General features: G+C 45.7%; 1 protein-coding gene across 5 annotated transcripts in view; it reads right to left on the bottom strand.

The window, feature by feature from the left end:
* Positions 1-24,470, bottom strand: part of CRACR2B (calcium release activated channel regulator 2B) — a 77,861-nt gene that overhangs the window by 42,629 nt on the left and 10,762 nt on the right. For all 5 annotated transcript variants that reach the window (XM_075065075.1, XM_032804000.2, XM_075065074.1 and 2 more), the window contains exons 2-3: positions 3,428-3,661; positions 2,454-2,565 (exon numbers count right to left, since the gene is read on the bottom strand). In XM_075065075.1, the coding sequence (XP_074921176.1) occupies positions 2,454-2,565; positions 3,428-3,628 (313 nt within the window). In that variant the 5' untranslated portion in view covers positions 3,629-3,661. The remainder of the gene's footprint in view (positions 1-2,453; positions 2,566-3,427; positions 3,662-24,470) is intronic.

Genomic DNA, 24,470 nt, shown 5'->3' with positions numbered 1-24,470 from the left:
AGTGTGCATTACTTTGCATTTGCCAACAAAATTTCATCTGCCATTTTGTTGCCCAGTCATCCAGTTTTGTAAGATCCCTTCGTAGCTCTTCACAGTCAGCTTTGGGCTTAACTATCTTGTGTAATTTTGTATCATCTGGAAACATTGTCATCTCACTGTTTACCCCCTTTTCCAGATCATTTATGAATATGTTAAACAGCACAGGTCCCAGTACAGATGCTTGAGGACCCTCCTCTTTACCTCTCCCCAATGTGAAAACTGATCATTTATTCCTACCCTTGGTTGCTTGTTTTTTTCAGCAGTTACTGATCCATGACAGGACATTCCCTCTTATCCCAATACTGTTTTCTTTACTTAAGAGCCTTTTGTCTGGGACGTTTTCAAAGGCTTTCTGAAAGTTCAGGTACACTGTATTAACTGGATCACTATTGTCCACACGCTTGATAGTACCCTCAAAGAATTCTAATAGATTGGTGAGGTATGATTTCCCTTTACAAGAGCTGTGTTGACTCTCTCCCAACATGTGCATCTACATGTCTGATATATCTGTTCCTTCAACAAATATATCTGTTCCTTCAACCAATTTGCCTGGTACTAAAATCAGGCTTACCAGCCTTTACTTGCCAGGATCATTTCTGGAGCCTTTTAAAAAAAAATCCATGTCACATTAGCTATTCTCCAGTCATCTGGTACAGAAGCTGATTTAAGTAACAGGTTACATACCACAGTTAATAGTTCTGCAGTTTCATATTTGAGTTCCTTCAGAACTCTTGGGTGAATACCATTTGGTCCTGCTGACTTATTACTGTTTAATTTATCAATTTGTTCCAAACCTCATCTACTGACTTCTCAATCTAGGACAGTTCCTCAGATTTGTGACCTAAAAAGAATGGCTCAGATGTGGGATTCTCCCTCACATCCTCTACAGTGAAGACCAACGCAAAGAATTCATTTTGCTTCTCCTTGTCTTCCCCAAGTGCTCTTTTAGCACCTCTATTGTCCAGTGGCCCACTAATTATTTGGAAGGCTTCCTCCTTTTGATGTATTAAAAAAAATGCTTTTGCTGTTAGTCTGTGTCTCTTCTGTTAGTTGCTCTTCAAATTCTTTTCTGGCCTGCCTAATTATACTTGACTTGCTCGAGTTTATGCTCCTTTCTATTTTCCTCACCAGGATTGGACTTTCGGTTTTTAAAGGATGTCTTTTTGACCCTATCTGCTTCTTTTACACTATTGTTTAGCCATAGTAATATATTTTGATCCTCTTGCTGTTTTTTGTTTTTATTTATTAGTTATTTTATTTCATACTGTTTTTATTTATTTGTTATTTTTCATCTCAGGTTGGAGTATCCCAAATTCCCAGTCACTTTTGGAAAATCTCAGCCCTGATTCATACATTATCCCTCTGCTCCAAGCCATTAAACTGTCCACGTAGCCTAGCCACACAACCCAACACACACAGAGATGCCTCTTATTTAAACAATCAAACCCAACCGGGAGTGTATTTTCTAAGATTTCATGACCAGCTGGCGGAATGGAGTGGAGGTCATAGAGGTCATTATGTTATAAACATTCCTCTCCCTCATCAGTTGTCTCTTGAGCTGCATCAGCAGCTGCTACTGTGGACCTGTTTATAGTACCAGCATTTTCTAAGTGGCTCATAAAGAGTACTGTAACCAACGGGAAAGCAGGGCTTCATTTCTCTTCGCTGTATTATCAAGCCAACAGCACTTCCATCAGCACACAGGACAGCTGAAGTGCTGCATCATATAAATCCATAAGGGCACAAATTTCTACTAGTGAGGGTAATTAACCATGGGAACAACTTACCAAGAGAGATGACGGATTCGCCAACACTGGCCATTTTTAAATCAACATTGGATGTTTGTCTAAAAGATACTGTCTTGGAATTACTGTGGGGAAGTTCTATGGCCCTTGTTATACAGATGATCAGATCAGTTGATCACAATGGTCCCCTCTTGCCTTGAAATCTATGCATGGATCTGATTTCCAAGGTGCGGATTTTGTCCCCCTCATAAAATAACGTTCCTTATGCAGCCACTTGACCTGGGATTTCCTGCCTGCTGGGAACACCAGAGGGAAGCCCAGGCATGGCATGCGGCCAGTTATCCCCACCAACTGTCTCCTATCAGAGAGGTTCAGAGATGTGGCTGGCAGTTATGAGAAAGTACTGCAGAAGCTGAGAAAAGGAATGTTCTACAGGACTGGAATGACAGGAATGCTTAGGAGGGTTGGGAGACATCTCAGGGTTATGATATACACACACGAGCAAGGTTAATATTAGCATAGGGTGGAAAAGAAACAAGAAAGGTTGGGCTAACTGGTTGCAGGCAGTTGGCAGGTGAGTGTTTAAAGCCAATGAGTTCTGCTCCATCTCTCCTATATATGTTTCAACACACACACACTGCATTACCCACGTGTACCTGCTGCTCTTACCTAGTCCCATGCTGAACTCGACAGGTGTCAGGTACCCATTATTGTCCTGCTCCAGGCTGTCAAAGACAGCCTCCAGCTGTTCTGGGGTCAGGGGCAGTTCACTCTGCAGCCGCTGGACAGACAGGAGGAGGGACAAAATAAATACCAAACTCTGGACCCACGTACAGCCCAACTCAAGTCTTTCCAATGACTCCCACTGGGCTTGAATCAGTGATCTCACACCCACCCTACTGGGAGTGAGAGGTTACAACTGTTAAGGCAATGCAGCTGAGCCAGTATGCAGTAGTTTGGAATGTCCATCAGCACAGGGAACTGGATTAATGGGAAGGACTGTGCAGAGGGCATTTTGCTTTCTACGGGTTACTTGGTTCTGAGAAGCATTCTTCCAGGATCAGCCCCCAATTTCTTCCAGGACCACCTGTTATGTTTTTAGTTGTCCTCTGTCATCTACTGGGCTTTTCCTGTCATTCTGACTGAGGAGAGCTGGCTGTGGCTCTCTCGGAGCATCGACACCCCAAGATTTTAACTCAAAATAGACAGCAGAGAGATGTCTCTCTCCAGATCACAGTCATAATTCAGTCCTGGAGTTAGTTTTCAAAGGAGACAAACCATCCACAGACATTAGAGGTACAACCAAGGTGAGAAAATTGAACGGTGTGTCCTGTTATGGGGGCCGTGATCGGGAGATGGGACACAATATTTTTGTAAAAGAAATCCCTCTCCCTCCTCCCCCCCGGCCCATGCTCTCTCTCTCTCTCTCTAAAATCAAGCTGCTTCAGTTCTTTCTGTTTTCCAGTGGGCTACTGGTGCAGTCCACCTGAGAGGGGCCATAAGACAACAGAGGTTATACATGGCCTAACCAAGAGCACCCAGCAGTGTGTGGTAAAGCAGTCCCCCAGGAGTGCAGCCTTCTGGCTCACCTGCTTCCACAGCTTCCTGCCCAGAAGCAGAGCAGGAGGGATTCTTCTCCTTACCTGCATGTCCACCTTGGTGATGAAACCCTTCTCCTCCTTGTCACACAACTGAAAGAGCTCCCTGGCCTTTTCCAGCATCTCCACCTGCACGTCCCCTGCTTCGCTCAGGCGGAGGCTGGAGGAGGCACTGGCAGCCAACCCATCCTCTTCCTCTTCCTCTTCCTCCCAGAGGGCTTCCAGGAGCTCTCCTCTCCGGTTCATCTTCCCAAAGCTCTCCCGGCCAGGGTCCAACAGCTGTGGTGGAGGAAGCCGAAACAGTTAAATTAAAATGAACTGCAGTTCACAGGTGCTCCAACCCACCACACACAGGCTTCAGAGAGACGCCAGCTCACTGCAGGTTACCTAGTAACGCCTCCTTGGTTAGAAGCACAGTACTGAGAGCCTCTCAGGTCTCTGACTGGAGTCGCTGGGGAGGCAGGAGAAGAGGCCTCAGACAGAGAGAGGGCAATACCTCTGATTGCCTCACAAAGAGCTGTGAGCTACAAACAAGGTGCAGGCATTGCTGAACTGATATCAGAGAGCTAATGCTGCTGACTGCGATGGGGCCAGCTCTTGCCGTGTCTTCACACAAAGATGTGCACATCTTTGGCTCAATCTTGCAGTGAAGTCACAATTCTCCACTGGCAACAGTTGGTTGCCAGAAAAGATTAATCAGGATGGGATCACGAACTAAGAGAAGATGGTACAGGAAGAGCAAAGCCCCTGTTTAAACAAACCAGCAATTTTCAAGAAGGGCTGGATATTTTTTAAGGCACTGGGCTAGGACTCAGGAGAGCTGGGTGCAATTCCTGGTTCTGCCATGGGCAAGTCACTTTAGTCTCTGTGCCTTAATTTCCCACATACACAATGGCATAATAATCCTTCCTTACAGGGGCCACTTTTCCTCCTTATCCCCAAGCCTACCTGTTCTGAGAACTGAAAAGCTGCCAAATAGAATTTTAATCTAAAATGTTAATTTTGTAGAAAGAAACACACACACACACACACACAAACTTCAGCTGCCATTGAAAGCAATTTCCAATAAGTTATGAGGATGTAAAAATAAAGGCATCAACTTGACTATAGCATTGCTACTGTGATACCGTATGTGTGTACACACACACACACACACAAACACACTACCTTCCAAGTGAGAAGTTCAGAACAATTCCCTATAGACTGTTTTTCCTTGTTACCAGTAACACATTTTAAGCCTTCCTGAACCAAATTGCTTTAGATTTCAACTTCGCATTGCAGGGGAGGAGTGAGTGGGACAAGAAGATGGAGACAGATTTAACAGCACTAGCCAAGGAATGTATTTAATTTTCAAGAAATTAAAACCATTGTACAGGTGCAAGAACAATAGCTGAGTGAATTTTTGCTTGCACTCTTGATACGCTGGAAGGGCAAAGAATGTCACGTACGTAAGCAAGAAGTAACTGACACTAACACAAAAGGACTAGGCAGTTATGTACCACACTATTGACTTTTTGCTCATTATTGCTATTTGGAGAGTTAAAATGTGGCTCTGCTCTGAAAAATGACTGAGCAAAAAGGTGCCATTTTTACCTAAGAGATTTCTTCCCTGAGAGCATTCAGAATCAGGTCTCCTGATTTTTAGCAGCAACCATAACAACATATTTATTTACAGTATATTATTCAGATGTCTCTGTGTGCTGTATAGATCTCCAGACAAGCAGTGATCCCTGGTAAACAATGGAAACTAAACTGGAAGTTGAGCTGTGTGGAAGCCCATTTGTCTGTATCTGACATTATAGTTGCATTCATTAACCCCCCCAACACCACCCCCGTTTACTATAATAAGCCTTTATACTTATTGTTATTGTAGTCCTGTAGAGCCAATATAACATTTGGAGATTGAGTTGGACTCTATTCCAGCTTATGTATCATTATCTTAACTGTTAACTCATTCCTGACTGTAGGATCTTTACAGAAAGAACTCAGCTTGATTTTCACATTCTGGGTTGAGACTGCAGGGTTGGCACTCACAAAAACCACCCTTGGACCATGTAGCTTTATGAATGTCTAAGGAGACAGGTTATATGGCTATACCTTGATGGTTGATAATTATGGGTGGTAACAGGCTATACTGCAGAAGCCCCCAGGAGAAAAGAGCTCATCCAGATCATTGTTTCATAAATGGGTGATTTCCTTGGTGTCTCCAATCGCATAGGAAAGTTAAAAGATTTAATAGAGAGTCATCACTACTACCAATGTTCTTCTAAAAAACAGACTAGAATAGGATTATCTTCCTCTTAGCCTGAGGGACACAATTTGGTCAATAGCGTGCTGGAGTAAATTCACACTCAGAGCAGTGTAAAGTAAAAAATGTCATGCCCAGGGTTTCAAGCACCACATAACCTGGGCCTTTGCCAATGACAGGTTGGAGAGTGGTGAGTCTGGGTGATGTGTTGGAAAGGAGGGATTGCAAGACAAGAGGAAGAGCAGCATCAGCATTGTGCAGATGGGAGGTAATGAGGAACAAAATAAATATGTGAAAAAAAGTCCCATTCAATTATGTCATGCAATAGGGAACAGCCAAAAAATGAAAAAAATTTTAAATGCTTATATACCAGTGCTAGAAGTCTAAATAATAAGATGGGTGAACTATAGTGCCTAGTATTAAAGAAGGATATTGATATAATAGGCATCACAGAAACCTGATGGAAAGAGAATAATCAATGGGACAGTAATACCAGGGTGCAAAATATATTGGAAGGACAGAACAGGTCATGCTGGTGGAGGAGTGGCACTACATGTGAAAGAAAATGTAGATTCAAATGAAGTAAAAATCTTAAATGAACTAATATAGCAGTAGAGCTATATTACAGACCACATGACCAGGATGGTGTTAGTGACTCTGAAATGCTCAGGGAGATTAGAGAGGCTATTAAAATAAAAAACTCAATAATAATAATGGGGGCTTTCAACTATCCCCACATTAACTGGGTACACATCACCTCAGGAAGGGATGCTGACAAAGTTTCTTGACACCTTAAATGACTGCTTCTTGGAGCAGCTGGTCCTGGAACCAGAAGAGAAGCAATTCTTGATTTAGTCCTAAGTGGAGCACAGGATCAGGTCCAAGAGGCGAATACAGCTGGGCCACTTGATATTAGTGACCATAATATAATTAAATTTAACATCCTTGTGGTGGGGAAAACTCCAAAGCGGCCCAACATTGTAGCATTTAATTTCAGAAAGGGGAACTACACAAAAATGAGGAGGTTAGTGAAACAGAAATTAAAAGGTACAGCACCAAAAGTAAAATCTCCGCAAGCTGTGTGGAAACTTTTTAAAGAAACCATAATAGAGGCTCAGCTTAAATACCCCAATTTAAAAAACATAGTAAAAGAACCAAAAAAAAGCCCAAAGTAAAAGAAGCAGTGAGAGGCAAAAGGCATCCTTTAAAAAGTGGAAGATAAATCCTAATGAGGAAAATAGAAAAGAGCATAAACTCTGGCGAATGACGTGTAAAAATATAATAAGAAAGACCAAAAAAGAATTTGAAGAAGAAGCTAGCCAAAGACTCCAAAAGTAATAGCAAAACAATTTTTAAATACATCAGAAGCAGAAGGCCTGCTAAACAACCAGTAGGACCACTGGACGATCGAGATACTACAGAAGCACTCAAAGATGATAAGGCCATTGCGGAGAAACTAAATGAATCCTTTGCATCAGTCTTCACTGTTGAGGATTTGAGGGAGATTCCTAAACCTGAGCCATTCATTTTGGGTGACAAATCTGAGGAACAGTCCCAAATTGAGGTGTCATTAGAGGAGGTTTTGGAACAAACTGATAAACTAAAGAGTAATAAGTCTCCAGGACCTGATGGTATTCACCCAAGAGTTCTGAAGGAACTCAGATGTGAAACTGCAGGACTACTAACTGTCATCTATAACCTATCATTTAAATCAGCTTCTGTACCAAATGACTGGAGGATAGCTAATGACATGCCAATTTTTTAAAAGGGCTCCAGAGGTGACCCTGGCAACTACAGGCCAGTAATCCTCACTTCAGTACTGGGCAAATTGGCTGAAACTAGCGTAAAAAACAAAATTGTCAGACAGATTAACATAATTTGTTGGAAAATAATCAACATGGTTTTTGTAAAGGGAAATCATGCCTCGCCAATCTACTAGAATTCTTTGAGGGGTTCATCAAGCATGCGGACAAAGGAGATCCAGTGGATATAGTGGATTTAGATTTTCAGAAAGCTTTTGACAAGGTCCCTCACCAAAGACTCTTAAGCAAAATAAGCAGTCCTGGGATAAGAGGGAAGGTTCTCTCATGGATTGGTAACTGGTTAAAAGATAGGAAACAAAGGGTAAGAATAAATGGTCAGAGGTAAATAGTGATGTCCTGCAGGGATCAGTACTGGGCCCAGTCATATTTAATATGTTCATAAACAATCTGGAAAAAGGGGTAAAGAGTGAGGTGGCAAAATTTGCAGATGATACAAAACTACTCAAGATAGTTAAGTCCCAGGCTGACTGTGAAGAACTACAAAAGGTTCTTACAAAACCGGGTGACTGGGCAACAAAATGGCAGATGAAATTTAATGTTGATAAATGCAAAGTAATGTATATTGGAAAACGTAATCCTAACTATACATATACAATGATGGGGTCTAAATTAGCTGTTACCACTCAAGAAAGAGATCTTGGAGTCATTGTGGACAGTTCTCTGAAATCATCCACTCAATTCAGTGGTCTGAGCACGGGCCTGCTAAACCCAGGGTTGTGAGTTCAATCCTTAAGGGGGCCATTTAGGGATCTGGGGATTGGTCCTGCTTTGAGCAGGGGGTTGGACTAGGTAACCTGCTGAGGTCCCTTCCAACCCTGATATTCTATTAATGTGCAGCGGCAGTCAAAAAAGAAAACAGAATGTTGGGAATCATCAAGAAAGGGATAGATAATAAGACAGAAAATATCATATTGCCTCTATATAAATCCATGGTACGCCCATATCTTGAATACTGCGTGCAGATGTGATCGCTCCATCTCAAAAGAGATATATTGGAATCGGAAAAGGTTCAGAAAAGGGCAACAAAAATGATTAGGGGTATGGAACAGCTTCCTTATGAGAAGAGATTAATAAGACTGGGACTTTTCAGCTTGGAAAAGAGGCGACTAAGAGGAGATATGATAGAGGTCTATAAAATCATGAGTGGTATAGAGACAGTAAATAAGGAAGTGTTATTTACTCCTTGTATTATGAGAAGAACAAGGGGCCACCAAATGAAATTAATAGGTTGCAGGTTTAAAACAAACACAAGAAAGTCTTTTTTCATGCAACACACCGTCAACCTCTGGAGCTCCTTACCAAAGGGTATTGTGAAGGCCAATATTATAACAGGGTTTAAAAGGGAGCTAGATAGATTAATGGAAAATAGGTTAATCAATGGCTATTAGCCAGGATGGGCAGGAATAGCGTCCCTGGCGTCTGTTTGCCAGAAGCTGGGATTGGGTGACAGGGCATGTTCTTATGACAAAAAAAGCCTGCTCTGTGGTGCGTGTAGGAGGCAGTGGGATCTCTTCCATCACTGCAAGCACACACAAGGCCTCGTTTTCCTTTTTAGGAGATTAATCATTTCCATTTCAAAAGTGGGAGCAGCCCACATGGATAATGAGCCCAAGGCACTTTTCTTTGGTACATAAAAGGTTGAAGAGTCAGGATATTCTTGCCCAGTTATGAGACCTATTCATGAGCTGGAATCAACGATCTCCAGGATAATTTGCTACCTTCCACCCCCAGCACTTCATCATTTTATCAAAAGACCCCATTTTATTATAGTTCTGAAGTAATTAGCAGAGCTAAAAGCCTTCTAATTAGAAGACTTGGGACTTGCTTCTGGCAAAGTGAATCTGAAGGGGTTTGAATCACCCAGCTAAAGAGTTAGCTAATTAATTCTGCATTTTGAGAGAGTTCTCTCTTGTGTAGAATGATCCTTGGCTCTGGTCTTCATGTGACCCTGGCTGACTTGAACAGAAATAAAAACATACTAAATAAAAGGGAACATGGTAAGCAAACCACTCAAAACTTTCAGTGACTTTTCTCTACATGACCATTTATTAAGAAGTTCTTCACTTGTGTACAGAGACTGGGGCTTTTTGGGGCAAAAGAACTCAGAGATGATTGGATTTTAGCCCAGTGGTATCCAAGTTCTGCCCCTCAGTTGGCCAGAACTGTCAGCTTACTGGGAGCCCAAGAGCGACAGCTAGCTTGCATCAACAGAGCAGGTGACTTCATCTTTAGTGCCAAGGAGCAGCCCGCAGAGACTACAGGTCCCAGCACCCAGTGCTTCACCTCAAGCCAAGTGGCTTGCCCCAATGAGGCCCATGCCTTCAGGATGAGAACCAACAAACAACATGACATTTTACTATAGTTTAGAACGAGATGCATACACTAGGGAAGGACAGGAGCATCCTCAGGATTACATTGCTCCCATGCCAGCTGGGTAGGAAATTCATTTAGATGATCCTGGGTGAGGACTGTCATCTAAGTATAAGCTGGTACTGGGGCATCTGGAGTGAAGGAGGAGAGACCTTATTGATGCCTGGATGGGACTCTGGTTCTGCTGGTGTAAACCAGACAGACGCTTTCCCTGCTAGATAGTTGTTGGCAATTTGGTGCAGGACAAGCTCCGAGTCAAATAGCTGCACAGCTCTCAAGGGCAGGCCCTTGAGCAGCACTGGCTCTAGGTTTTTTGCCATCCCAAGCAAAAAAAAATTTTGCTTCCCCCAACCCCAGCCCTGGGTTCTCATCCTCCCACCACCAGTGCCCTCCCCCACCTGCACCTCCTGCCGCCCCAGCACTGGACTCTCCCCCCACACACACGCCTTGCTGCCCCAGTGCTGGGATCTCCCCACCACCACCCTCACCCCCTGCCACATCAGCCCTGGTCTCTCCCCACCAGTGCTGACTCCACCCGCTCCCCCCTTGCCTCCAGCCAGTCCGGCACTGGCAGGATTGGGGTAAGCAGCAGGGCTCCCGGGCCGTGCCTCAGCCCAAGGTCCCTCCAGCCAGGGCTCCTGCCTCCAGGACTGGTCAGAACCCAGGGCCAGCTCCAGGCACCAGCTTAGCAGGCAGGTGCTTGGGCTGGCCACTCCAGAGACGGGCAGCACATCCAAGTATTCAGAGGCAATTCGGCGGAGGGTCCCTCACTCCCACTCGGAGCGAAGGACCTCCCACTGAATTGCTGAAGATCGAGATCATGCCTCTTTTTTTTTTTTTTGAGCTGCTTGGGGCAGCAAAACCCCTGGAGCTGGCCCTGGGGGGACCGCCCCGGCAGGGGGCTGAGGAGCCGGGGCAGGGTAGCCCCAGAGGGAGTGAAGCCCTGTACAACAGCACCCCACCCTCTATGGCCCTGCTACTGCTTCTGGCTGCCCTGCCACAGTCCCTGGGTGGCTCAGGCTGCTTTGCTCAGCCCAAGCTGCGGCGCTGGGGAGTGGCCGCCCTGCAGTACCTGCAGGCAGCTCCATGTGCCACATGGCCCAAGTGTCCCCCATTTGGAGCCTACCTGGTCCAGCCACAAGGTGCAGGTGCTGCTGCCCAGCAGCATGAACCGCAGTGGCCCCAGGGTGCCCCCCATGCACGACACACTGCTGCTGCCAGGGCTGGTTTTAGGCTTTTGCCTCCCGAAGCAAAAAGAAAAAGAAAAAAAAAAGTTTGGCCAGAATGCTGCCCCCTGAAAATGTGCCACCACAAGCATGTGCTTGGTTTGCTGGTGCCTACAGCCAATCCTGCCTGTGAGCACAGCACACCTCGTAAACCTGGTCTGAGCGGGACCCAAGCCTTGCGGGTTACAGCAGCTGTTTTCTGCCACAGGCTTTGTTCTGGCCCAGTAGGCAGCAAAGACAGTCACTGGATCCTGTGAGGGCAGCTTCCTCAGCAAGAAGGCTCCAGGCCTTAGCTCAGAACTGAGTGTCCCTACCTAGACACAGCAGAATCAATTTCCAGTCAAGGTGCTACCTGCAGGTCTTGCTTTACTGAGGCAGGGAGTCCACACAAAGTGTAAGTGGGGCTTTAATCCCACACCCCCAGGTCTTTTAGTTAATCATTATAAAGAGTCAGCACTAAACAACATGAAACTGGCTTCCAGACAGGCTGAACAATGCCAGAGAGGCAGTGTGGGCTAGAGGGTGGGGGACCATTCTGGGCCTTCCTCTGCCCTGCTGCATGACCTGGGGCAAATCACTTCACCTCCCTGTGCCTGCCACGTTGCCAACTCTCATGAGTTTATCATGAGTCAGGGGCACCGGAACGGGGAAGCCAGGGGGGCATGGCCCCCACACTTTTTCCTGGCCATAAGGGCGAGCAACAGGGGGAGGGAGCAAAGAGGAGCAAGCAGGAGGCAGGGCCTTAGGGGGAAGAGGCAGCATGGGAGTGGGGCCTTTGGGGAAAGGCAGTGTGAGGGTGGGGGCTCAGGGAGAAGGGGCAGTGCAAAGGGGGAGCAGGGCCGTGGTTCGGGTGCCAGTGGACACTCACCCACCCATACACTTTTAGGGACCTTCTGCCACTTCTGTCATGAGTCTCATAACAGCTCGTGTTTTATTTGAAGCCCCAGCTCCTGGAGACAGGGGATTAAGAGAGAATCCCAGATTTCATTTAAAAAAAAAATAGTAATGGTAAGTTTCTAGCCCTTATGTTTGAAGAGAAAAGGTTGAAGGTGTGAGCTGAGCACACCTGAAGGCTCACAAACCAGAAGGCAAAGAAAAAAAAACCCCAAAGCTCTTATTTTTTGGTGGGAAAAAAATCTCAAGATTTTTAAACCAGTCTCCTTTTTTGGTGCCCAACTTCTGGTTTTTCTGACTGCTTGGCAGTACTGTGCCTGTATCCAGACTCACTGCTTGCATCTGTCTTATCTATTCAGGCTGGAAGTACTTTGGGGCAAGGACTGCCTATCGGTGTGTTTGTACATGGCTACTTCAGGAGTACAAAGAAAACCCTTCCTAATTGTTAGGAGCTGACATCCAGAAGTGACAGTCTTTGTCACTATTCTCTTTTGATTTGAATAATGCTGTGGGGTAGGGTCTTGTGTCAGTAGGAGGCTTGAAAATAGATGTAAGTGATGTGATTAAAATACTGGTGGCTACTAGCACCTCATCTACATTAATGCTACCACAGGGTGGATGTGACCTGTGAGCTCCGCTCTGTGTACATGTGCTGTCTCTTTCACAGCCTGTAAGGAATTACACTGTGGAATTCTTCATGTCCAATCAAGGCAGGAGAAGGTGGGAAAGGAAACCAGGGTGTCTTTATTCACTGTAAGTCCTTGCAGGCGTTATTTATCTTCAGAGCTCCCAACAGCCCAGTGAGGTCGGTCACTGGTCAATCACTGTTTTGCAGATAAGGGCTGGCTGAATGACTTGCCCATTGTCAGTGTTCAGAGCCAGGATTAGTATGTGCCCGTGTGTATGTTCAGAATGTGTGTTGTTTTCATTCCTAGATATTTGCAGAGAGCTCCTCCCAGTCCTAAGGGGTGCCATGAGAGAAAGTGCAGAGCTGCTTCTGGGGAAATGTTATGATTGGAAAATCAAGAGCGGCATAACTCTGACCTTGCCTCGTCTCTCCCCAAAGGTGATTTTTAAGTTTTCTGTTAAAAACAATCCAGCCATTTGTTGACAATGAGGAGAGGAGAGGAGAGGAGAAAACCCCTTTTCCTATTATAAAGCAATTCTTGCGACTTTAAAAATACCCAACAACAACAAAACCCCAGCTGTAGTATCAAAGGGGTTTAAGCTAGAAAGCTGACACTCAGCAATGGGGAGGTGTTTGAGGAGAATGTGTGACTTTCTGTGCTCCAGGAATATAGTTACGGTTTGCCTGAGAGTTGCAAGGGCTCATACGTGTCCATGAGCTTTCTTAATAATGAAAATGTTTTTAAGAAGATATCTCCCAATGCACCAAAGCCCAAATTCAGCAACACTTGTTTGATATTAAGTGTGCAGTCATGCTTAAAGTAAAGCACCTGCATAAATGCTTTGCTGGATCAGCCTAGTAAGAAAAGAAGATTGCACAGCAAGTAATTTAGGTTCATATTAAAACATTTAGGCAGTACCATCTCATTCTATGCAATGTGCTCAGTTGTGCATTGACCATTCCATATGATCCTTTAACGTGAGCATTGAACGAGCCAGGGGCTGTGTAGAAATAATAGCATCATGTATTGTAATGCCCAGGCATGAAAGGGGCAACATTAAGTCTGCATATGCTACCTGAACAGTAGCACTTCCTCTCTTCTAAGTGCTAAAATGTACATGCTGAAATATTCTCTTAAAGCAGCTGTACTGTTGTAATGTGTGTCTTATGATAGTGTGGCATCGTATAAAGTTTGTATTGCATGCATTTGGGATGGCTGTATTACTGGTGAGTAGTGCAGTCACATGTTGGTTTTAAGGCATGAGGCAAAAAAAACTTTATAGGTTCTTATACCATGTCATAGAGAGTTTATGCCACTTGCTTTATTTATTCCTCACTCTTTTCTGCTTTTTCCCATGCCCCCTTTGAAGTTACATTGGTTACTATGGAAATAGCGTCATTGGTATAGGCAGAGCATAGTGATATCCACAGATGCAATATGCAGTCAGCTATACAATGGTTGGGGATTTGTGCCCTAGTCAGACAGCTATAGGTACTGGAGATTACTGCCCTGGTCACATACCAAACCATGTACCTTGAATACCCTGATGAAAGTAAAGCCCCATAAGTCTATTGGAACAGGTCAGTTTAAAAGATTCAGAGAAGTCCAGCCAAAGAACCACAAACATCAATGCCCTAAACCGATTTCCCCCTGTATGTATGGAGGCTGAGGTTTTCAAAACTGTCTAAGGAATTTGGAACCCATTAATCTGAGGCTGCCTTGAAAATCTCAGCCCCACTGTCTCGAAAGACTAAAGTTACAAAAATCATTCTTTCCCCTATATGAGCAGTTAGTGTCCCCTGTTCTTCATTTGTGGTTGTTTTTTTCATACAGCGACAAAAGGGGGGGAAAATCCATTAAAAACAGGGAAACAAGTTGTAAAAAAGAAAAAATAAGCAAACAAACACCTCCACAGAAGTTGGCCTAGGGACTCAGGAGCAGGTATAATATCTAGAACTACATCTCTACAGCTTTCTCTTCTTTTTCTAATTGACTAGATTTCAGGTTGATTGTATCTCTTTAAGGAAACAGGAAAGAATCCAGGAAACTTTGTGTTGTTTGCTCAGCAGAAAAAGATTAGCCCCAACTGGGTAGCAGGCTGTGCTAATACTGCTGCAACCTTTACTGATAACTACATAATGGAACGAGCCAGAAAGATAAACTGGCTTATTCACGGAATACACAGACAGCTGGAAAAGGCCTTGCCATTGAAGAAATAGTGCAACCAATAACAAATAAATAAAGCTGACGCCCATCCTGGTCTCTCCATCCTCCCCCTTACTTTATCCCATGGACGTTTAAAGAGAGAGAGAAAAGAGCCCTATTTGCTGCGTAGTTACAGTAAAAAAGCTGTTCTAATTACACTCTGGTTTGTTTGACTAGTGACGCTCTACCTTCATCTGAACATAAGCATGGAATTTCCTTTGCCTGCAACAACGACCTATATTTTGACATGATCTTTGCCAATAAAGTTCTCTCCCTGAGAACTCAACACACAGTTTGATACGCTGATTCTATATTCCTGTGTATAAATAGTAGAAGCTTGGTAACAAATAAATACAATGGCTCCTTATTTCGGAAAATCAGGACATACTACATACTTAAAATTGTATCCACTGATTAATGTTCTGGCCCAAAGGGATAAGAAGTTAAAATCAATATTAAGAATACGTTCTGTTACAAGCAAAATCTCAGGATATTAGAATAGAAGAAACAATCTCTTGTCATTTAGCACTCTCTATTAGGATCATGAACAGACAAGCCATTTTCACTTCTGTTTCTAATCAATTACACCTTGTGCATCACACACAATGTTTAGATTGCAAACAGTGAGAGGGAATGCTCATTTTGGCACAACTGTTTCTATTAGAAGCTGTTGTTTTTAATAAATTGTGGCCGCTTTGATATTATATATCTTATCATTTGTTTTCAAAATATATAAAACCCAAATTTGGGGCCAAAAATTTGTCTCTACTTCCCTTACATGACACTAGCACAGTTTATGCCATTTCACCAGATACAACTAATAGTGTACAGGCTACTGATACAATTAAAGTGGTATGCAGATGCATTTTTCAGACTATAAGTAATATGGCAGTAATCGTAGTATCAAATACATTGAAACAACTCATTGAAAACAATTCAAACTGTGTTTCGCTTTAATGTGGATTTATAGTTCAGATGACTCAGTTCTTTAAAATAAAAAAAAGATATTTAAGGAAATAATGCCACATCACCACATGCATGCTGTGTGATGCTTGAACACCTATTCCACAGCAACAAGGGGAAAGATAACAGCTACTTTAAGGGCCTGATGCAATGTCCTTTGAATTCAGTAGAAAGACTTGCATGGATTTCAATGGATTTGGGAGCAGACCCTAGATCTACAAAGGACACGATAGCTAAGAATGAGCAAATAAAGCCCGTTCATTCAATTTAATAATGGAGGGGCTGAGAAACATCCGAAGTTGCTTTACCAGCAGTGATGCTGTAAAGTTCTTTGACAATAATGGAGGCGCCTGAGGCACTGAGGTCATGGATCAGATCCACGACATTATTTGAAACGTATGGGAAATCATTATTTCTTTCCTAATGACCTTCAGCGCATACCAGTCTAAGAGGAGTTTGCACAAGATTGTTAATTCAATAACAAAAATTATGAAATTAGGGTTGGGCTTTGTTTTGAATACAGCAATGTGCCAGTGTAAAGAATTTGCTCACTCTAGGGCAGATGCCCCATCAGTTGACAAATGGCTAATCTTGTTTTGCACGATTAGTGATGGCTAAATAGGAGAGGCAGCTGAGTATTACTTGCTAGAGGAGTGTCACAGTGACAGGAAGAAGATTCTATGGGGGTGGTGGGTAGGGTGACCAGATGTCTCGATTTCATAGGGACACTCCTGATTCCGGGGTCTTTTTCTTATATAGGCTCCTATTACCCCCCCGCCACACACACACACCCTGTCCTGATTTTTCACATTTGCTGTCTGGTCACCCTAGGAGTGTGGGGGGAGACCTGGAATTTTAAGATGATGAAGGTTTAGCACCAACAACATTGAGGTTTCATGACCAAGCACAGTTGCCTTTTCCCAGACAATCCCAGCTTATGGGGGCCTGCAGGGCTAGGGTTAAAGAGAACCCTATCGCATAGCGCTCGCTCTCTTTCAGCAGGGTACAGTGCAGCAAGCTTGAAGAAGCGAAGCTTCAGTAACACTAGACAAGCCTCCAAGCCATTAACTCAAAGCTCTCTCAGTTCCATTCCCAGGCAGGTGAGACAATAACACGGGGCCAGCTCCTCCTCACAGGGGATGAATTGACATAGCTCTGTTGACTTCAGTGGAGCTTTGCGGACTTACCCCAGCTGAGGATCTGGCTCTCTGAGCAAAGAAAGTCAGTCTGTACCTGGAGCACTTCATGAAAGCTCCAAAGAGCGAGAGCCAGTGCCACTCTGTTGGGCCCGGGCTACTTGTTAATCAACAGGCGATGTGCCATCCAGGAAAACTTAACACATGACTGCCACCAGCTCAGCTACCGGAGCTCAGCAGGGGCACGTCAGCATCCGCGAGACTCCTCTTGCGTCCTGCCAGTGCACCAGTCTCTTTCATGTGCAGCAGGTTATTTCATCGCCCAGGGAAAGCAGTTACTGCCTTGCCACACACACTTGGACGCTGTCCAATGTGGAGAAATGTCACATTGGAGAGAGAGAGGCTCCTCTTGTTACCACAATAATAATTTAAAAAAATGCTGGACATCCTGTACTACATCCTGAACATACTTCAAGGTCACTAAGAGTATATTACACAGGAGGCTGCTTTTTCATAAGCAGAGCGGGTAAAGGGTTCACACACACACACACACACCTGCCTTCACTCTAGGTTCTGCATTTACGTAAAGCTACGACCACTGATCAACTATTGGTCTTTTAACTATTCAGCACTGGAAGGATCCAGTTAAAAGAAAGGGGTGCGGTGCCCCCCCTGTTCCCCCAGCTAACCTCCGAGTGTGAACAGGGGTCACATTCCCTGTCAGGATGCACAGCTTGCATGGTGCATGGCACAGCTGGGCTACAAGATCATGGCATTTACTATATCAAATCAGACCGTTGGCCCCTCACATCTTGAGGAATGCTGACCTTGTGGCTAAGGCACTGAACTGCAACTTAAGAGCGGTGGGTTCGAGTCCCCACTCTTTCTGTTCAAACTTATGAAAATCACTTGTGAGATGTTCAAACCACTGAGCTTTGGCCTAACGCTGCTGCTATTGACATCAATGGGAGCTGGCTTGCACGGGAGCAGGGTTAGGCCAAAGTAGAGCACTTTTGAAAATCCCTCTCAGTCTCACTGTGCCTCAGTTCCCCATCTGTAAACCAGGAAATGATGTTATTCCTTTCTCCCACCCTTTCTCTGGCTTGTCTATTTAGACTGCAAATCTTTTGGGGCAGGGACTGTCTCTCACTGGGCATACGTACAGTGCCTAGCACAACGAGGCCCTGATCTTGGTTAGGCCCTCTAGGAACTAACAACAACAAACTACATTCCAAGCTTCCCAAGGGTCACAATGGTTATTTAATGTATTTGCCGTACAGAGATGGCCTCTCCAGCAGATCTCTACAAGCTCTCCACAGCACCTGGCATGAGTCACATCACTACATGGGATGCTGGAGATACAGGAGAGGCAGATAGTTAAGAGACACTGCATCCATATTCCCTCACCCCAGCACGTTCATTTCATGTCTCTTTAGAAATGGACAGAATGAATTGGAGGGTCTCTTCACCATAATGTTTTCCAGGCCGCAAGCACCACACAGGGGAAGGAAAATGGTCTCACACAGCCTAATGGGCAGCGTAAACAGAACCATTCATTCATTTGCTATTCCCAGCCTTTGAGATGGATTCAAAAGCCAGCAATGGTTTGCAAAAATTAAAAGCAGAAGAGGGTTTCCAGACACCACCATCTTCCCCAACTCTGTGCTTGGTTTTATATCAACCTCTCTCTTTTGTGGTTTACAAGGCTCCTAGAAAGCGTAACTTTTCTGCACAAGGCATTTCAATAGCAAACAAGCGTCATCAGCATGGAAGCATGTCCTCTGGAATGGTGGCCGAAGCATGAAGGGGCATACGAAAGTTTTGCATACCTGGCAAGTAAATACCTTGCAACACCAGCTACAAAAGTGCCATGCGAATGCGTGTTCTCACTTTTAGGTGACATTGTAAATAAGAAGCAGGCAGCAGTATCCCCCATAAATGTAAACAGACTTTTTGTCTTAGCAATTGGCTGAACAAGTAGGACTGAGTGGACTTGTAGGCGCTAAAGTTTTACATTGTTTTGTTTTTTAATGCAGTTATGTAACCAAAAAGAAATCTACATTTGTAAGTTACACTTTCACAATAAAGAGATTGCACTACAGCACTTGTATGAGGTGAATCGAAAAATACTATTTCTTTTATCATTTTTACAGTACAAATATTTGTAATAAAAAAATAATATAAAGTGAACACTGTACACTTTGTATTCTATGTTGTAATAGAAAGCAGTATATTTACAAATGTAGAAAAATATCCAAAATATTTAATAAATTTCAATTGGTATTCTATTGTTTACCAGTACAATTAATCACAATTAATTTTTTTGAGTTTATCGTGAGTTAACTGTGATTAATCGACAGCCACAATGTCTCATGGGAATTATAGGTCAGTTGTTTCACACATCCATTCTCCTACATGGGCTGGTCTCAAAGGTCAGGCTACATCTCACACAATGCACCAAGGTCTCAACCCTTGGAGAAGGTTGGCAGCAGGGGCAGCTCTAGGCACCAGCAAAGCAAGCACCTGCTTGGGGCAGCCCATTTACAGGGGCGGTAGGGATCCAGCATGGGAGCTGAGAACCAACAGGGGGCTCTGGGAGCTATAGTTCCTTGGTTAGCTCCCTGCCTACAGAGCCAGCCCCAGAGCAGGGAAAGAACTACATTTCCCAGCATGCCCTTGGCCACCACCAACTGGAAAGGAAGGAGGGGGACCTCATGAGGCAGCGTGCTGTGAGCGGAGAGTTGCACTGTGGAAGGTAGGAATACCATATTTTAACATTCAAAAAACAGGACACTCCACAGGGAGGGAAGCCCCACCCTGCCACCATCCACTCCCTCCAACTGCCCCCCACAGAAACCCCAACCCATCCAACCCCCCTTGCTCCCTGTCCCCTGATCACCCCCTCCCGGGACCCCTGCCCCTAACTTCTCCGCAGGACCCCACCCTCTATCTAAGCGCCGCTGGTCCTTGTCCTGATTGCCCCACCAGGATCCTGCCCCAACTTCCCCCAGGACCCCCCCTATTTATAAGCCACCTTCTCCCTGTTCCTCAACTGCCCCCTCCTGCAGCCCCCCCAACTTCCCTCCTAGGACCCACCCCCTGCCTGTACCCGACAAACCCTGGGACTCCCATGCCTTGCCAAGCGGTGCCTGTCCCTGACTGCCCCCCCAAACCCTGACCCCATCTAACCCCTTTCCCTGCCCCTGACTGCCCTGGAACCTCTGCCGCCCATCCAACTCTCCCCTGCTCCTGTCCTTACTGCCCCCGAACCTCCTCCCCTTCTCCAACCCATCAAGCACCCTTAATGTGCCACTCCAGACCGATTGGTCTGGCTCCGTTTGCAGCTCCACACGCTGCTGCATTACAATGCTGCGTGCTCCCCAAGGAGTCACCGCTCCCACCCCCAGCACCGTGCTCCAGATTCGGAAACCTCAAAAATCAGGAGGCATCAATCTCAGTTTGGGCAGCTGTTACTTCGTTTCCCCAAATCAAATATACTGATCCACTGTAACTTGCTGTAGAAAAAGTAGTATAAATTTGGCAGAAATGCTTCCCAGTGGTTATTAGGCTGGAATTGCTATTTTCAAACAGCTATTACCGTTTTTTTGTTTGTTTTTTTGTTTTAAAAGGAAGACAGTGAATATTGACTGTCCATTCCCCCATAGAAGAAGAGTGAACAAAAGAAACAATGAAGAGCCCTCATACTTTCTCATTTATGGAGAGACAGTCTTATATTACAATCACCATACCTCCAATCACATTCAGCTGAAAATTGTTCCACTTTACTGCAGTTCTGTAACCATATGGGAACCAATCCTGTCTGTGCTTTGTGCACATCCAAAATTCCTGCTGAATGAACCGCTCTGGGAGTGAGTTACCAGTGACCCAGGGCTGCGGCAGAAGGAGGGTGCAGGTGGGGGCGGGAGGAGAGCCCAGGGCTGGGGCGGCAGGAGGTGTGTAGCGGGGGCACTGGTGGGGTGAAAGGGGGGAGCGGGAAGCCCAGTGCTGGGGCAGCAGGGGGTGTGGGTGTGGTGGGGGGAGATCCCAGGGCTGGGGCAGCAGGGAGGTGCAGGGGGGAGCTCAGGGATGGGACGGGGGGCAGCCAAAAATTTTTTTTGCTTGGGGCGGCAAAAAACCTAGAGCCAGCCCTGGTTGGCAGTATGTCGGAGGAGTTGCTAGCTGTGGTGCATCATGGGAGATGTAGTCCAGCTGTGGCCCACAGTTTGTAAAGGGCAACAGGGAGATGAGCAACTGCAGCAGCATATCCAAGTCAAAATTTTTGAGGTTTGGCTGAAATTTCAGCTTTTGAATTTTTGCCAAAAAAGTCAAAATATTCAACATTTTTTTTTCCTAACCAGATTTAGTGTTTATAAGAGTTTTATAAGAGTATTTTGGGAACCTATCAGGTGTTGCCACAAAAGTGCCACAGTTGTTTTAAACGCAGCTACCCTAATGATTAATCAAAAACATAATCAATAAGTCTGCCTCCACAGATAGCAATGTCCACCACTATTTAAATTTATTTATTTATTGGTAGCGGCACCATGCAGTTTTCTTCCACTTATCCAAATCCCCATCCCATTTGTGTACTGTTTCTTTAAGTACAAAGCAAGAAGCCAAGGGAGCTAGGGAAGATTCTAGGCAGGAGCTCTGCAATGAAGCAGAGAGACAGAGCAGCTTTTGAGATAACAATTCTCTGTGCAGCTCTTTCCCATTGTCACCATTCGCCCCCCACCCACTCTACCCCACCCCCCAGGGTTTCAGATGTTCCTGTAACTCTTCAGAGAAAGACAGAAATTGTCCTTCACTTCTCACTCCTGGACCTGCCAACATTCCAAATCTAAAAGCAGGGAAGGAATTGAGAGAGGGATACACACATCAGTGCCATCAAAATGAATCATCACATCAGAAGCAGCCTAGAAGGCAGAGCTCAATAATGGATCAAGTTATAGGGTATTTTGCTCTGGGGTAAGCTGTTTCCTTTAGGAACACAGATGTTACAGTACATCCATCTTGTCTCAGACAATGGGCAATGCCAGCTGCTTCAGAGGAAGATGCAAGACATTCTGAAGATGGCAGTAATGGGATAACCCATCCCAAGCCCCAGAGAAAGTTCCCTCTTAACCCCCATTCGTTAGTGGCTGGTTTATGTTCTGAAGGAGCAGGGCTTCTGTCCTTCTCTGTTTCAGAAGGACTTCCTCAGGCAAGGTGGGAAATGCAAAGAGGTAAGAGCATGGAGTCAGACAGCCATGGCTTAGATTTCCAAAGCAGCCTAAGAGAACCCATCTCCTCTGGAATTTCAGTAGGTGCCTAATTCCCTTTGGAAATACTGTCCCATGTTTGTCCCCATGTTTTGTGCTTTGCTACCTGCTTTCACAGAGAAACACATAGAGCTTTGGGGTGAGAGAGGAAGAAACATTAAACATTTGGCTAAACAGGGACTGGTCCTCCACAGCAGAGTAAAGTGCATCATATGGTCCCCATGCAGGAGCGACACCAGGGTTTTTGGCGCCCTAGGTGGGGGTCCTTCTGTGCTTTTGGCCGTTGGCGGAAATTCTGCTGCAGGGGGGTCCTTCCGCGTTCCCGGTCTTCGGGGCACTTCGGTGGTGGGTCCCAGAGCGAGTGAAGGACTCGCTGCAGAATTGCTGCCGAAGACCCGGAGCGCGGAAGGACCCCCCACCGCTGAATTGCCGCCAAGGGCAGCAAAATGCCCCCTCCCCAAATCCTGGTGCCCTAGGCGGTCGCCTAAATGGAAGCACCAGCCCTGTCCCCATGAGTTCTCTTTTAAAACCAGCCTTTGCTGGTCTTCTCTCTCCTGGCACCATCCAGAGCCTTCCCTTCCCTCCAGTTTTCTCCACTGGAAAGAAAAAGCCAGCCCCGGCCAATTTGTGATGCTGAACCGGGACTCTGGTTTGTTATTAAAGACAGCAGCTTCAGGGCTCCAAGCCAATACAAAGCTGTCCTTGGCCTTCTCTGCTCCTATTAGCTGGGCTGGGGCCTTATCACAGGGCCAGGAGGAAAAAACACACTGAGGCCCCGACAGGGCAACTCACCATTGTGTGATCAGGTTTAATCCCCTTCAGTTTTCAACATATCTCCACAGCAGCCCTCAAGCTTAATATTTGTCCAGCAAATACAAGTCCTGATGTACAAAGAGTGACTGGATGGGTGGAAGTGGCCAGCTCCTTAGAGATAAAACATTCTTCGACACGTTACCAGCTCAGAGATTCCAACCAGTAGATTAATCGAAAGAAAAGGCTTTTTATCAGTTATGTGATTTACAGCCTGTGGAGGGAGGATCTGTGGACTGCAAATAATCCCCATACCTGCAGGAACCAAGGATAACATGACCTGTGGAGAGCAAAGGTAAATGCGGGTCCTTCTGAGGGAATTTCTGAAGTATGATCTAATGGCCCAGACTCCAAAATGGAAGAGAGGAGGTACTGATCCAGTCGCAAAGGCTGTCACCCACGGGCACACATGTCTTCAATTGACTGCGGCACAGGTGTGTGTGGGGGGACTCACACACTAGCTCAGTCAGGAGAGACAGGTTTAGGTTACACACACAGACTATGGTGGTCTCTAGTGGAGACATGCAGCCAGGGTGATTTGCACATGTTGGTAGAACCAAGTCATATTAACCTCCAGATACAGGTACACTGGTTAGGTGCATAGTTCTCTAGCTCTAGGATGAGCCAGTGTATGTTTTGGATACAGTGCCAATGAGTCCATTCGTGATACCCCTTTCAGTCCCTCTCCTACTCCAGCCTGTGCCTTTTTCCATTTTGCCCAAATACATGGCATGCCCTCCCCAAACCCATTTGCCAAGTCACCACCTGAGCCCAAACCCTCCTTCAACCAACCAATTGAACCCCCCCCACCACAACACATGCACATACAAGCCACAAACCACCCCAAAACCAACTCCCCAACTTTTGTTATCTCACCTATGGGAAGTGAGGAAAGATGAACAAAAAAAATTTTAATTCACAGAATCATCAATATGTGGACAGGCCTTACATCCTGATCCTGTAGTCCGCTCTACAAGAATGGACCCCTTTAATCATGCAGAACCCCACTGGCTTCAGAGGGACTCCACAGAGTTGCAAGCATCTGCCCATGAGCATAGGCGGCAGGTTCTATATGTTTGCGGTGCTCGAGCACCAGGAATATTCAAGGCTGGGGGCCCTGCTCCAGCAATATTTGGAGCTGGGTCTCTCCCCCGGCCCTGCCTGGATCGGGCCCTGGCCCCCGCGGGTCTCCCCTCCAGCCCTGCTGCATCCCTGCCTGACAGAAAGCAGCACACGCCTCTCCCCTGCCTGCTTCTGCTGCCTGAGCAGAGTGGCTCCCAGAAGAACTGCTGTCTGCTGCCCCAGAGTCCTAGTGCCTGCCATCCCCTACTGGCAGGGCAGGCTGCCCTTACCCTGCCCTTCGGCCCTAGTCCTGAGTCTCCCCAACACCCCAAACCCTCATCCCTCCGCACCGTAATCCTCTGCCTCAACTCTGAGCCCCCCCCCACATCATGAATCCCTCATCCTCAGCCCCAACCCTCATCCCCCTGCACCCTAATCCTCTGCCCCAGCCCTGAGCCCCC

The sequence above is a fragment of the Chelonoidis abingdonii genome, chromosome 4, assembly GCF_003597395.2.
Source record: "Chelonoidis abingdonii isolate Lonesome George chromosome 4, CheloAbing_2.0, whole genome shotgun sequence".
In the NCBI taxonomy this organism is placed as follows: domain Eukaryota; kingdom Metazoa; phylum Chordata; order Testudines; family Testudinidae; genus Chelonoidis; species Chelonoidis abingdonii.
Note: the sequence above shows the minus strand (reverse complement) of the source record. Positions and strands in the feature narration are given on the sequence as shown.